This window comes from Pelmatolapia mariae, linkage group LG16_19 (assembly GCF_036321145.2).
Source record: "Pelmatolapia mariae isolate MD_Pm_ZW linkage group LG16_19, Pm_UMD_F_2, whole genome shotgun sequence".
Taxonomy (NCBI): domain Eukaryota; kingdom Metazoa; phylum Chordata; class Actinopteri; order Cichliformes; family Cichlidae; genus Pelmatolapia; species Pelmatolapia mariae.
The window spans coordinates 995,065-1,010,965 of NC_086241.1; the positions used below are offsets into that span (position 1 = coordinate 995,065).

The 15,901-nt window shown below is 42.9% G+C and overlaps 1 protein-coding gene across 1 annotated transcript; it reads right to left on the reverse strand.

Annotated features, from left to right (window-relative positions):
- Positions 1-966: 966 nt before the first annotated feature.
- Positions 967-15,863, reverse strand: LOC134645572 (interferon alpha/beta receptor 2-like). The gene is made up of 7 exons (XM_063499058.1): positions 14,733-15,863; positions 10,076-10,208; positions 8,580-8,755; positions 7,896-8,047; positions 2,913-3,069; positions 1,982-2,103; positions 967-1,762 (listed from the first exon to the last, which is right to left on the reverse strand). Exons 1-7 carry the CDS (start codon positions 14,770-14,772, stop codon positions 1,646-1,648), a joined length of 897 nt encoding a protein of 298 aa, XP_063355128.1. The 5' UTR covers positions 14,773-15,863; the 3' UTR covers positions 967-1,645.
- Positions 15,864-15,901: the final 38 nt, after the last annotated feature.

Here is a 15,901-nt window from a genome sequence, read left to right on the forward strand (position 1 = left end):
ATCATTTACAAATCAATATTGTCTGTATGGACAGCTATTATGGGCAGCGATGCGGTTGAAACTTTTGTAAGTTTGTAAAGTTAGGTGCACAAAAAGTTAGTCTAGAGCCCTGATATAGTGTAGTATCTTATTTATTTTGTATTTCTTGACTTTCTATTCTTGATATACTCTTTGTGTTCTTCTGCTATCTATACCTGTGCACAAACTTCTCCTCCATGGGATCAATAAAGTCTTATCTTATTTCTATAAAATGCAAACATACATACATAAATACAAAAATACAAATACAACAATAAATACAAACAACATACACCTTAGAGATAGGGTGAGGAGTTCGGCCGTTCGGGAGGGGCTCAGAGTAGAGCTGCTGCTCCTCCACATCGAAAGGAGCCAGTTGGGCTGGTTCGGGCATCTGACAAGAATGCCTCCTGGGCGCCTCCTGGGTGAGGTGTACTGGGTATGTCCCACCGGGAGGAGGCCCCGGGGCAGACCCAGGACACGCTGGAGAGATTATATCTCTCAGCTGGTCTGGGAATGCCTTGGTGTTCCCCCGGATAAGTGGAAGAAAATGGATGGATGGATGGATGATGGATGGCAAACATACATTCAGGAAATATCAGTTCCTTTCGTCTAGTCTTTTTTCAGACTGTCCAAAGAGGAGCTCCAGAAAGCTGAAGAACCGTTGCTCAAGAGCACTTTAAAAGATACAGACAGCCTCCCATTAGATGCACCTGAGGTATAAATGTGATGATTCTAGGTGATGTTCACAAAGGTTGACCTCTGACCTTGAGGGATTTGATCTCAGCGTGTGGAAGCTCGTCCTCACCTGCTTTAAACAGGTGAGTCCAAAGTGTGATTAACATAGCATCATCCACAAACCTTCACATCAGACTCTCAGAGTTCAGTTTCCTTTATTTAAAAACAAAGGAAGACAAATCAAGAAAAAAATCAAAGAAAAATCATCACATTCAAAGTTCACTCCAAGTATGGGTGGAGATGGCTGCACAGGCATCCACCCTTCACTCCCCTGAAAAGCAGATGAACTTGACTTTAAATGAAAAGCATGGTTCTGCTTATTTAGCACAGAAAACAGGAAATACAGGAACACTTCACAGCAACGCTTCACATATAAACTCACAGTAACGACACTGAGATTTTATGAAAATTTCACTTCCTGTCTCGATTAATGTGACGAAGAAGAGCTCCAGGTTATAAAAATATAGACAGACTTTATTCAGATTTACAGGAGACGCTATTGTCAGGATTACATCGTCACAGGTCGGACAAAGATGGGAACGACCTGTTGTGGGACGTGTCCCTGTGGGAAACTGTGTCACCTCAGCGATGATACAAAACAGCGAGTTTTGATCTGAACTCAAACAGTCCAGGTGAGACTGAAGGATTGCATCAGCTGTTCAGGGGTTTGACATTTTCAGGCTCAGAGCTAACAGAGCAGGACTTTTACACAAATATTAAGAATAGTCGGCAGAGTTAAAATGATCTTAGCTTGTTCAGCCCACTGAACCAAAGTTAGTTTGATCCAGAATCCACTGCAGTGGTGTAACAGACGAAAGCTACATCATCCATAAAATACTTGTTACACATCATTACACCTGAACCTCCACACCCGCTCCGCCGGCTCCACCTAAACACACTTCTCCGAGTGGCTCCTTCTCAGGAGGTCAGACGAGCCGTCGTCATGTGAGCTCTGAGGCGAGAGTCCGGGCGGAGCGCTTCCTCGCCGGTAGAGGATGACGTATGACTGCAAGAGAGGGTGGGACCGTTTATTCTGACCTCTGCTCAGTCACAGCAGCTCTGATCACGAGTACATGCAGACACCAGCATTAACAACAGCAGCAGAGGCTAAACACTGATCCACACAGTGTCATGTGACTTTCTGTGGACTGCATCAAACGTAGCCTGTTTGTATCATCAGTGTGATTGATAAACTGATTAAATCTGATTGATTAGTCGCTGTTACCAGAGATTTGGGGAGTCTCGTTTTCAGCACACTGAAGGTCAGCCGGCTGCCGTAGACGACCAACGCCACGAGGAGGAACGCCAGCGCGCAGAAGGCCCCCAGCAGCACCACCAGCATGTACACTGAGGAAGAGACGCAGGGTGCAGGTGTTAGACATCCACCTGCACATTTACATGCCTGAGAGGAAGTGCTCGCTCTGAAACCAGGTTCCTCTTTCAGTCTTCAAACACGGTCCATGTGCCTGCATCAGTGCGTGAGGTCTGTGAACACGCATGTGTCCATACACAGTAATAAAACCGAGCTCCCATTGGCTGTGCCGGACGCACGAATGTGACATCATGTGAAAAGAAGAGCTAGGCTAATCAGAGGCGCGTCTTACATACTACATTCAATTCAAAACGGACACTCTGGAGTTTCCTTATGTCTCTGAGCAGTGAGAATATTTACATTTAATAAATATTCTAACTTATCAAACATGATTTTGTGGCACAAACAGGATTTCTTTATCACCAGACTCCAAAATAAGCTACAGCAGTGTGTGGAGTCTTCCTGTCACACCGTGGACGTCAATCAGGTTCAGCTTTAGCGCCATCATGAACTTGTAATAAACATCGGCTCGCGTCTCGACTTCTGCACTCACAAAGTAATCCTTCATCTTATACCAGACCCTGAAACTAGCTGTGTTAACTCCTCCCCCTCTTTAATCCAACTTTCTTTCCGATTGGGTCTCACGCTCTGGTGGGCGGGGCTTTGACCCCCCCCCCCGTGACATACTACAGATGCAGGAGAAGACAAAAACTGTGATAAACAGTAAAGTGGGTTAATTCAGTTGTTTATACATCAAAACAAGATAAAATTAGAGCTGTCGTATTATTAGCTCAGTAAACTGAAACGACATTAACCAGGAGAGCGAGTCTGCAGCCACACATACGTGAGTTTCTGGGTGGGGGGCTGGTGAAGGCACACTGAGGTTCACTCGGGATGGCTTTGGAGAAGTGAGGCTTGACGGAGGCGGTCACACAGTACTCCACACCTGTCTGCAGGTAGCTGATCACAGTCTCCTCAGAGTAGGGCATATGCAGCGTGAACTGAAACACACAAACAGACAAAGTTCATACTGACGGTCCCGACAGGCGGAAACAAACGTCATCATGTGACAGGAAGAAGATGCTGAAAACGGACCACACTTCAGCCAACCCTGAGATCCCCCATCAAAGGTTAGTCATGGATCTGCTGCTGTGTGGTGTGGATGATTCACTGTGAAAAGTCCTGATGCTCAGCTTCACGTCCACCAAAATCAGAGTGTTCTCCAAAGTGTCCACAAACTGTTTGTGGACTGTGGTTACACTGACAGCTGTGAAACCTGACCTTAAACACGTGCACGTGAACACAGCTGATAAAAAGCTGGACAAGGTGAAGACTGAATGTTCTGGTTTGTGGGCTTTTTAAAAATACATGTAGAGCCAAAGAACCGCAGCACGTTAAAAAAGGAGAAATTGATCCAACACAGAAGAAGGAAACTGACAATACGGGAAAACCTGCAGGTCAGGAAGCTTTTAAACCTTCGACCAAACCTTCACAGATTTCTGTGAATCAGACTCGACTTCTGATTCACTGCAGGCAGGTTTATGGTTACCTGACCTGTAGCTTCTCCACTCGTTCCTCCAGGAGGCGCTCTTTCCTCCATTTCTTGTCATTCCAAACAAACTGGTGCAGATGCACTGTACTTTGTACTTTGTACAGTGCATCACTTCCTGTGTTACAACTGTGATTTTATTTTTCCAAAGACAGGAAGAGCTGCAGCTCAGCAGCTGATCAGAACAGGAAGTAAAGCAGAGCGACACACTGAGCCGCTAACATGAGGAGCTACCGAGCGCAGAAACATCTGGGCCAGAGGTGGCCCTGTGTGGACTCATATATGTGTGTGTGTGTGTGTGTGTGTGTGTGTGTGTGTGTGTGTGTGTGTGTGTATACTGTGGAAGGTTTTAGGCAGGTGTGAAAAAATGCTGCAAACAAAGAAAACTTTCAGAAATATAAATGATTGTTTATTGGCCCCAAATGTATTCTGCAGCCGGACAACGAGCCCAAACACAGCCAACGTCATGAAGAACTATCTCCAGCGTGAAGAAGAACAAGAAGTACAGGAAGTGATGGTACGGCCCCCACAGAGCCCTGACCTCAACATCATCCAGTGTGTCTGGGATCAGAGAGAAGGATGAGAGGAAGCCCACATCCACAGGAGGTCTGTGCTTATATCTCTGAGGTGTTTGGATCAACCTACCAGCCGAGAAACGGTGTGCAAGTGTGCCTAGAAGAAGGCAAAGGGTCTCACCAAACACTGATGTGATTTAGATTTCTCTTTTGTTCTTTACTGACTGATCAAAATAAATGATTAACACTTTTATTTTTGAAAGCATTGTTTGTTTACAGCAGTTTCTCTCACCTAAAACTTTTGCACAGTACTGTATGTAGATATATATATATATGTGTGTGTGTGTGTCACATAAAAGTCCACACAGGTGAGACGTGGATTTGCTGGACAAACTGTGTTTACACCTGAACATTTTAGAGAGTTCAGGGTCACTGAGGATGAACTTCCTACTCATTATTGAGTCATTATCTGTTATTATGTGTAAGTGTGACACGACTCCATCCTGGATCTCATGATGCCGACTTCAGCGGAAAATGTTCATTTTGTGTACTCGGACATAAATCAGATGAAAGTCGTGTGGGTTATGATCGATTTATAAAGTTCCATCACAGAGATATTTTTAGTAAGCTGTTGTTGCAGCTCGTTAAGTAGCTTGTATTTTGTGTTTGTGTAGTTATTGCCAGCTGTCAAAGCTGAGCATTAGTGAGTATCGAGGTTAAGGAGGTCGTGTCCCGCCTTCGCCCAGCCGCTGGTGGGCTGATCATCTCGGTGACGGCACCATCTCCTCCTGGAGCTTTAAACCTTTAAACTATGCAGTACCCATGAAGACAGCAACAACAAATCACTATAATTTTATAAACGTAACCACATACTTCTTTTTGATTAAACATAACCAAGAAGTTTTTCACAAAAGGGACACAGAGAACGGGAGGACTCATAATCAGAAGATAACGAGCCGACTGAGACTGTGGTGGAAAAAGTTGTTAAAGCTTTTTTTCTTTACTTGGATTTTTTATAAAAACTCACCAAAACCCCCAAAATAACTGTTTTTCTTTAATGTTCGTTATGCATTTACTGTGTTTTTGCTACAACTACTTTGAACTGCTTTTATTTTTCTTGTGAAGAAGACATTAAGTGTTGTTTTAGTGGATTTTAGCTTAATACGTGAATTATTTTCATCCTAGTTTTACAGGGAATACTGTGAAGTCATATGTTAAAGTTTTATTTGTAATAAGTATTTGATCAAAGCCAGAATAGTTGTTAGTTTGTTGCTCTACTACAATCTGCAGGATACGACACATTTTCCAACATACTGAAGAGTTTATTGTTTTTCTCATAAATGTTTCACATTTTTACTGAAAATTTGCCATTTTTGTTGTAAACGAGTTATTTTCCCCATAAATATAAGATGGTTTGGAAAGCGATGTGTGAAAACGGAGCTTTTGAAAGCTGCTTGCCGTGCCTCCTGCGCACCTTTACTTCCTTTTTTTGACACCAGACCGTGCGCCATGTTTTTGTTTGTAGACTTCTGATTGGCCAACACTTCTGCATTTCCATGTGGACGAGGGTAATTAGACAGTAAATGGTTGCACTTAAAGAACCCAGAGTATTAATCACATGTGTGGGCGTGGCCACAGATCTGCTGTCCAGCTTGACTCTTATTGATAATAAATGTGCAGATGCAGAAACATCACTATTACTGCTACAAATAGGAATATATTCATCTTCATAATAACGTTTGTTTAGGTTTTTGTTTATTATGCTTATTTTTGTCATAGATGTATTTTGGGGCGTGTGAACATGCTCTTTGTGTTAGCGCCTCCTGTGTAAATGTGATACAGGCTATAAATCAGCTCTACACCTGCAGCCCAAACCTCCAGACTCTGTCTCCCCTACTTAACCCCTGACCCCAATCAGGGGGTGTGAGCTGACCCCGATCCCCCACAAAGTGAATGAATCCTGCCTACCAGAACATGTAAGCGGGGGATTTCTCTGTAACTTTCAATGTGACTTTCAGGTCCTGCTTATTGAGGAAGAATCTGTAAGTCGTGTGTGTTTAATCTCCTTCAGCCGACATGTTCCAGCTCGCAGAGATGACTGACCCTCTTCTCTTGAAGCTCAGCGTTTCCTCGAACACAGGCAGACGTGAGCTGGGGGAGAGGAAGACGCTGCCAGAAACCACAGAGTGAAAAACGTTAGCGGCACCTCTCCACGCTGCGAGGTGCTTAATAATCGGAGCGAGCTTTCAGACGAGCTGCTGTGTGGGTTTGCCGTTGTGATTTCTTGGTATTCCACACGGCTCAGAGTTTCACAGCATGTAAACGGCCTCCGTTAAAACACGCAGGTGTGCGTGACGCGGGAGGATCCGAGGCTCTGCGGCTGGTTCGTCTCAGCATCAAAAAGCTCTAATTTTCCACAAAACACAGACGTGCTGCTAAAGGAGTGTGGATGAGGTCAGCTCCTGTTTAAGGTGGAAAATTAAAGGATGAGCCTCACCTTTTACTAACAGCAGGGCTGAAATGTAGGAAAATTAGCTTTCCATGGAAAACTGTGTTGTCTTACATGATGATGACCAAGAAGAAAAAACCTACATTTGAATGAACTTCATAAGATTATAAAAGATTTCCTTGTAATAAGTCAAAGTGAGAGAAGTACTAATAAAAATCTGGAAATGTACTCCTTCACAGACGTGTGCAGGAACTTCGTACTGTCGAGTACACCAAAAACACAACCACATGCAAACCCCTGTGGGTGTAGCCACAGGAGGAAGACAGGAAGCACCGTTTAAACGCACGCATGTTTGCAGAACTCAGATTAACAGCGTGACAGCGCCGAGACAACCAAAGCGCTCCGAAAGTTTAGTCATAAAATTATTTTGTTGGTAAAATATTTGTATTTGTTGTATTTGCAGAGGTACAAGAAAACACTGTAATCTGAATAAAAGTTGGTTCAAATCTCAAATACTGATGAAAACTGAAAAGAAGTGTTTGACATGTTCATTCATTTGTTTTCATTTATCGTTGAACGAGTCACAAAATTATTTTAGATTTCAATTTGTATTTTAAACAATCACACTTTTAGTATGTTTCTGAACACTGCAATGATTTACAAAACTTAAATATCACTGAATTCTCTGTAATCAGAAAAGTTATTTTATACCAACAACAAAAAACAAGATTTACTTATGAAATAAAAGCCAAGATTCACTCATTAAAGAAAAGCTTCCATAACTGGATCAACATGTAAGGAACTTTTCAGAGGATCCTAAACTTTGTTTCATGAACATTTCAAACCGGTTTTCCCTGCAGGAAATGAGTTTTAATGAGTATTTTTATGAAAACGCAAACAAACAGGTCCTAAAATGGAGCCCTGAGGGACACCTGTGTGTCCACAAACACAAAATCTACAAGATAATCTCTAAAACAACAGGCAGAGTTTGTAGGTTGTTTTAGAAAAGTCTCAGTCTTTGTGTGTTTTGGCCTTTTGTCCACATGTAAATGGGGTCCTGGGTTACTGAAAAACTGAAAGAAGTCAAACAAACAGGTGTACATTTATCTGGTTTTGTGATGGTGGGGCAGGTTATTACCTGGAGGCTTCTGATTGGTCAGCATTCTTGTACTGTTAGGTTTAAATCGTCCCATGACTTTTCTCATATTTTGTGTTTTCATGTTCAAAGCGGTTCTTGGGGGTAACGGGGGAAACCCCCTTTTCAAAAAATACCCGAGTGCTGGTGGGCGTAGCCTGAGAGTATGGCCGACATACCTCCGCTCCATCACGGGTTCGTTGTACGTGGAAGACTAAGTCTGTGTGGCTGTCCTTCAGGTACTCGCTCGCCAAGACTTCAGGAAGTGTGAGGTGCAGGATTAAACAGTTCCCACATCCAGACACCGCCACGTCAGGAGGTCCAATCACAGCTACAGAAAAAAGAAGAAATTCAGTCAGCTGGAAGGAGACTGGACACAAATCAGTACAGCGACACATACACAGGCGATGATTTTAGTTTATGTCAGAAGAAAAACCTTAAAGAGATTTCTAACCAGGGAAACTGTTCTCAAAGGAAAACGTTGTGGGACCGCGTAAAATCTGTTTAACGAAGCTGTAAGCAGGATTAGAAGAAGATGAAGGTAAATCATTAGGAATGTACAGGTGATGGCACGAACAGTCACATGATGTGGATACGGGGGACGTATCCTGGCTCAGGGCGAGCTTTGATAAAACAACCACAAAACCAGAAAAATATTAAGTATGACGTTTGTGGTGTTAAATGCAAGATGGTGGGTGGAGTTACTGATGTAACCTGTGTTAATAGGATTTATCGTTTTACACTGCTGGAAGGTTACAACAAATATGACATAATAATAAGTACAAGTGTGCTGTGTTGGCTCTCCATCACACGCTCACGCTTTCATCATAAAACTGGTAATGTAACGTGTTAAAGTGCCTCACTGTCTGACAGCGGCAGGAAGCTGTCCGATACCGTCCAGCTGGACCTCTGGGTGGCCGTGAAGGCCTGGACACGAGCTACGTAGTGGTCGAACGGGTCCTTGAAGGCTCTGGTCAGGTCACATGTCTGTCCCACCCTCAGTGCCACACAAGGCGGCACCGGCTTCCACGACTGCTTTCTTCATGTCGAAGAAAACAAAACACAAAGACGGACAGATTACTGTGTCATCCTGTGAAATAAACCTTTCACAGATGAATGAAACTGTGGGTGTGTGCGTCATCCACAATAAATAACCTCACATCTGCCTTCAAATAAATATGAAAGTTCACATTTACTCAGAAAGGAAAGTGCTGACTCTGTATTTAGAGGTGCCTCAGAAACAGAAATGAAACATGAAACTTACTGAACAAAGGAGCTAAATAAACAACAAACACAGGAGATATCATTCAGGATCAAATGAGGCTGAAATTAACTTTACTGACATTATTGTGACCTGACGTTTTAGTAAGAAGCACCTTCAGCCCAGGAGGTGCCAAACCTCAGGGACTGAGAATCCAAGAGTACAGTGAAGAATTCATGTTATAACACAGAAACTGCTTCTGTTTCTGGGACATCGTCACAGAATATCGACTTGAGTCATTCCCAGGCGCCGTTTTTACATTTCTGACTACAAAGCTAACCACACAGTCTCTGATGTACTGTATTTTCCGCACCATAAGGCACACTTAAAATCCTTTAATTTTCTCAAAAATCATCAGTGCTCCTTATGTATGAACTCTGGTTGTGCTTACTGACCTGGAACCGATATCATGACGTACACGGTGCTCAAAAATCTGTCAAAAATGTTTTAGTAAGACTTTGGTAAGCTACGAAGCTGCACCGCTTGATGAACTATCAGAGGGTAACGGCAACTGTAGTCAAGGGGCCTCGCGGAGGAATCTGGGTCCTAAACTCCGTCTTTTCAGGTCCCAAAGTCAAACGAACACTGCAGCATCACTGAGAGTTACAAACTGTCTAAATTCTTTCATCTTTGATAAAATGATCAGCGTTGCTGCTTTACCAGGTGTAACAATTAAGTTTAACATCCATGAAAACAGAATTTATTAAATTTAATGGAGTTAGAAGTTAGCAGGAAGTTAGCTCGCTAGCTTCCACCTAAACATGATATAGCATGTTCTGACTGAGAGATTTCTGAAAGAATTCAAATGTACAGCTCTGCTATCACTTCCAACATAAATGAAGACAGAAAACTAAACAGCAGTGACGTTTGTAGGGTTACTGAAGTTGGGCTAGCTGGTATATAATGATGTGCTATGTGATCGCTAGCGACACAGCTATGTTAGCATAACATAAACACAGTGAAGCTGGAGGATGAACGCTAACTTTTTTCCACTCAATAAAAGCTAACGTGAGGGTTCCCGATGGTTAGGGACAAATGCAATTGCTGAATCGGTTTTGTTTGAGACAGCTTAAATCTCTGATCAGATTTTCTGAATACCTGGAGCGGACGACTTCTACCATGAAGCGGGCGTCGGAGGGGGTCTGAGGGCCCGGCTGGAAGCTGAGTGTGTGTTCCAAGTTGATGGAAGAGATGGAAACGCTGGAGGGTGCAGAAAGGGAAACGCCCATTGCTACAGAAAGGAAGAGGATATAAAAACTTTTTAAAATAATCCTCCTGTATGCTTAGACAGGAAGTGTTTGTACTCACACAGTTTCGGCTCTGCAGATTTAAAATGAACCTCTCAAAACGCATTTGAAGTACAAACTCTGAGCTTTACTTCAAGGAGTGGAATAATCCACTATTTTATAACTGGATAATGTACTTAACACTGTTTTTTACACAGGAGTGGATATATCTTTGTTTCTTCAAAAACTAAACTCATCCATCCAATAGTCCGATGGACCATTTGCAGACAACTCATTAACAGTTTGGTCCACAGAGAGAACAAAGACAAGATCATGGACATCCACAGGAGACAGAGGGGGATGATCCCAGGATCCTTTCCATGGTGAAGAAAACCCCCCTTTCAACATCCAGTCAAGTGAGGAAGACTCAACGCGAGGAAGACTCCTGTTGTCGTAGGCCTTTACACACAGACTGACTCAAAATTCAGAATTTTTTAGACGTGGACTTGTCTGGAATGTCAACATGAAACGATGATGAACTCGTCCTGATGTTCCTGAACACAAAAAGGAAGAAACAGAGATTCTGGTTTGTCCGATGCTCAGGAGCAGGCAGCAGCAGGGAGGATTTCCTGTTCTGATCCCCGAGTCGAAGCCTTCGGACGCGTTTCAGGATGTCAGCGGGACATTTGAGCTCCTGTTTATTAGAGTTGTGACCACATCTGAGAAGGCAGAGGACTGATTCAGAGAGCCGACTGACCCACAGCAGCAGCTAGCTGTGAGTCTGAGGGATGCAGGATTATTTACTGTTTATAACTTTGTGTGACTTGAGCTACGAGAACAAGTGTGGCCAAACCTGAATGGGCAGATATTTATTCACATGTGAAAGCTGGAATAACCCAGTGTGATTGGAGAAATTAATGCTTTAAAGCTGTTCAATATCACCATCCTGACACTTTGAAGCTGAAGTCATAAATGTGGGTGAGAAATGTAGGGAAGCTGAAGCTGCAGGAACTTTTCACAAAATTAGTTTACAAGTCGGAAATAGAAAAGCTTAAAGCTCTAAAGTCCAGCAGAGGGCGACTCCTCTGGCTGTGAAATGAAGTCTGATTGCATAGAGGTCTGTGAGACATAAGCCTCCAACTCAAAAAAGATGGTCCCATTGGAGTAAGAAGGGACCTGAAAACAGGGAGGGTTTAGGGCGGAGCTACATTTGATTGACAACTGCATCGCCCCTCTGTCCCGACAGATCTCACATTAAATCAAAATTTATTTCTATAGCACGTAATATTACAACAAAGTTGACCAAAGTGCTTCACAGTCGGTCAGAGCAATAGCATCAGACAGAATAAAAACAGTTAGAAGGAGGACAAGAAACAATATGGTAAACAGCATAACTAGCCACGGAATAACCAACTAGTTTGAATCAAAAGCCAGACTACAATAATACGTTTTAAGACGCAATTTAAAGACTGGATGGACTCGGAGGAACAAATATAGGGAGGGAGGTTATTCCAGAGTCTGGGAGCCACGACAGCAAAGGCCTGACCTCCTCTGGACTTCAGACGAGACCTCAGTTGGGTCAGGAGCATTTGATTGGAAGATCTACGTGCCTTATTAGGGATATACAAATGGAGGCGATCACATAGATAGCTGGGGGCCGAATTGTTTAAAATTTTAAAGGTAAGCAAGAGAATTTTGAAATTGATACGGTAGAGCAGATCTACCTGCTCATTTGTCACATCCGGGTTCAAAGCATCAAGATGATGATGAGGAAACATCTTCATGATGGGAATACATCAGTGTATCTGTGAGGTGTCTGTATGCTGTGCTTGGATCATGACAGTGTTCTTTAGTTATTTAAAGACATCCACAGGAGACGACAGATGTTTCACTCAGAGCTGCTCTGACCTGCCTTTTGGCCTACTTTGGACAAGTGGACTTTGTCACTTACCTTCAGCCTTTATTCAAAATGATCACGAGTAAGCCTCCAGGTTTGGGAAGGGTGGGTTTACAAAGAGCTTCCAAATGGGAATGCGGACAGTTGGATCACCTCCAGACCTTTCACCCGCTTCATTTACAGAGAAACAGCAGCTCCATTTGATCTCCTGAGAATCAGGAACTGTGCAAAGAAATGTCTGTAGTCTCTCAACTAAGTGAGTAATATTCCTGTTCAATCCCGTGAAGTAAAGCTGAGATTCTGCACTTCAATCGCAGAGTCGTGGCTATAAAAGGCTGTGACTGGTAAGAGACCTAGAGCAAAGAGCACTTCAGTACAGACTGAGAAGGAAATGAAACTTACCTGAGCCACAAACAAGTGGCTACTACATATATGCAGTGCAGGCTGTTGGAAGAAACACATACACATGACAGCAGAGTCAGTGTTTCGTCACAGGTAGTGACGTTCCAGGTGACTAATTCAGGGATCACTTACACAGAGCCAGACTAAAAGTAAGGAAAAGGACGAGTCTGCCGTTTGTGTTCAGGAGTAAATCAGATGAGTGGCTCTTTGCGTGCTGATTAGCAGTGCGTAGCTAACCTCCTGCCGTTCAGAGCCTGTTTGCTTTATCTGGATCATGGACCTTTTCTTTGTGGTCTGCGGTTCTGTGACAGCGGTTAGTGGTAAGTTGACTGCTGTTACATTATTATAACGGACATTAACACGATCTGAAAAATCTATTTCACGGGCGTCCATGCAGGAAGTGGCCAGCAGCAGCGTCATGACCACAGACCCAGTGGGCGTGTCCCGGAGATAAACTTTCCCCCTTGGACCAAAGGACAGTGACTAACACAAAAGTATATTCAGTAGTTTAGATGGTTACCTAGACAACCAGAGCTTGTAACGTCCGCTAGTGGCCAATCATCAGCTACAAAGTGCGATGACTTCCTGTGTGGCCAGTATCCACTCTTTGAGTCTGACATCATTAGCTGTTTCCGGGTCCAAACTCCGCTTCAGGTCCCAAAGTCAAACGAACACTGCGGCATCACTGAGAGTTACAAACTATCTAAATTCTTTCATCTTTAATAAAATGATCAGTGTTGCTTCTTTACCAGGTGTAACAATTAAGTTTAACATCCATAAAAACAGGATTTAATAAGTTTAATGGAGTTAGAAGTTAGCAGGAAGTTAGCTTGCTAGCTTCCACCTAAACATGATATAGCATGTTCTGACTGAGAGATTTGTGACAAAATTCAAATGTACAGCTCTGCTATCACTTCCAACATGAATGAAGACAGAAAACTAAACAGCAGTGACGTTTGTAGGGTTACTGAAGTTGGGCTAGCTGGTATATAATGATGTGCTACGTGATCGCTAGCTACACAGCTATGTTAGCATAACATAAACACAGTGAAGCTGGAGGATGAACGCTAACTTTTTTCCACTGGATAAAAGTTAACGTGAGGGTTCCCGATGGTTAGGGACAAATGCAATCGCATGGCAGGATGCTGTAAACGGACCAAACTTCAGTCAGGAGAACAACTGAGATAATCCATCCACAATACGAGGTTAGTCATTAATATACTGCTGCATGGGCTGGGCTGGAGTTACATCGTAAGGGTTTAAAAACTGAGCTTTAAAATGAACAGTGGTGATAAAAACCGAGAGAGGCCGACAGTGATCACTGACTGTTTTTCGGGGCTTTTTCAGATTAAATAGAACAAGATACAAAACATGTTAAAAACACAACAGCCTTAATAAACCTGGCTCAGGGTTCATACGTCATCACTTAACAGCCAGATCCCTACACTGACTAGGGAGGGAGCTAAACCTGACATGTATTATAGCATTGTAAGATATGTATGACAATATAAATAATCTGAAATAAATTCAGAACTTTTACTTTAAGTGTCTAAATTCTTCCTTCAGCAGTGTCTGAACATTAACTCGACACAGGCTGCTTTAAAGCCTAAGAACAGAAATGCATAAGGGCCAAACCCAAGCCTCAAGATCCAGCTGAAAGTTTTATTTATCACACCTTCATGGCACCATTATTAAGGTCCAGAGACTTTAGAACAATAATATTATAGAAAATCTGAGCAATAAATCACACTCTACTGTCAGTAAACTTCATTATTAACTTTTATATTGTGATTTTTTGTCAGTTTTTTGGCAAATGAGCAAAAGTCTTGCTACAAGTTTAAGGAAGTGAAGAGAAATGAAACCAGAAGTAACATTTTACAACAAATAATAATGATAATTAGTTATTTAAAATGTTATTAACATAATACGTCATTTTTAACTATCACAGTTTTTCCTTCACTACCAGTCTGATTTCCTGTGACCCCCTCCTCCTTTGAACCCCCCCAGAAACAGATTCAACACCCCTGATTCAAGCTGTAAACCTGCTGACATTTCCTGTAAGTCCCTGAGTGCTTCAGTATAAATAAGAATGATTATTAATTCTCCTGCTAACATCCACACTCACTCTTTTCCTCCAATACACACAAACTTCAATGCAAAGGTGTAAAAAAAACAGAAAAAACAACAGAAAGCTTCAGTAACCCCCCACCTTCACCCCAGTGAGCATTACCAAGGTGTAAATGCAGAAGCAGCAGCATCCACAGCCCCATCGTGTGTCCATGGACTGTGCCAAAGTTAGACTGCTTCAAGGCGGCTGATAAGCTGTTTTTGGGGCTGAGGACAACCTATAGAGGGAGGGCAGGGCAGCACAGGGGCATGTGTTATTGTACAGCTCTGAGTTTCTGTTTCCACAGAAGTCCCTCCCTGCTCATACTACAGCTCCAGCTCCTGAGCACACAGGACGCCAGCAGCACCGTCTCAGACCTTTATTGGTTTGAAGCACGAGTCTGTACAAAAACATCTGAGGCTTCTTGTTGTTTTTGATCAATATAGAAATGAAGTGGCTCAACACTGGACGCTGTGAGTACAAACATGCAAAAATGGCACAAACATGTTGTGATTACACTGTTTGAATAAAGCTGTGAGTTGTATGAGTGCATTACAGAGGTATGATGTGCTTTATGTGAATGAAAATAAGCGAATAAGCAGGCTGTGTGAGGCTGATTCGCTGCAGACACGTTCATGATCAGACATGATGAAGAGTTCAGACACAGACGTGCCCATAACAAGAGTCGCTGCCTTTAAACACACATAAGAATCAAGTCATTTCATCTGCTGTCAGATTATTTCTTCCTGATTAAAACATTAAAAATCATAAAAAATGTCCAGCAGCGCCCACCAGAGACCAGAGGGACAAAAACCAACAGCAACAATCAATCAGACTGATTCAGAGATAATCAGCTCTACATCATTGATTACAGAGGTCCTTACGGGAAAAAGAAACTAATCGTCACTGACATGAAACATACAGGAAATGACTTCAGTTTGTTACGATTCTGTTGTTCTGTTGTGCTTCAGTTTGTTTTACTGTCACCAACAAGAATAAAAACTAAAACTAACGGAGCTGGTTACACAATCAGTACTCAGAGCAGCAGCTCTCCAACACAGACACATCACAGTAACCAAACATTTTACAAATGTCAGTGTTTCAGTGCTGATGGACAAAGTCTGCAGGTGAGAGATGTTATCGTCTGAAGGGGAAGAAGTCGATCCAGAAGACGCCCGGGTCATTACGCCTGTCATACTGAAGCAAGTCCACCAGGTGTCACTGCAGGTCTTTCTCAGTGTAAAGCCAAGCCTCCCTGTTCCCCCCCGCCCCCCTCCCCTCCCCCCCCCCCC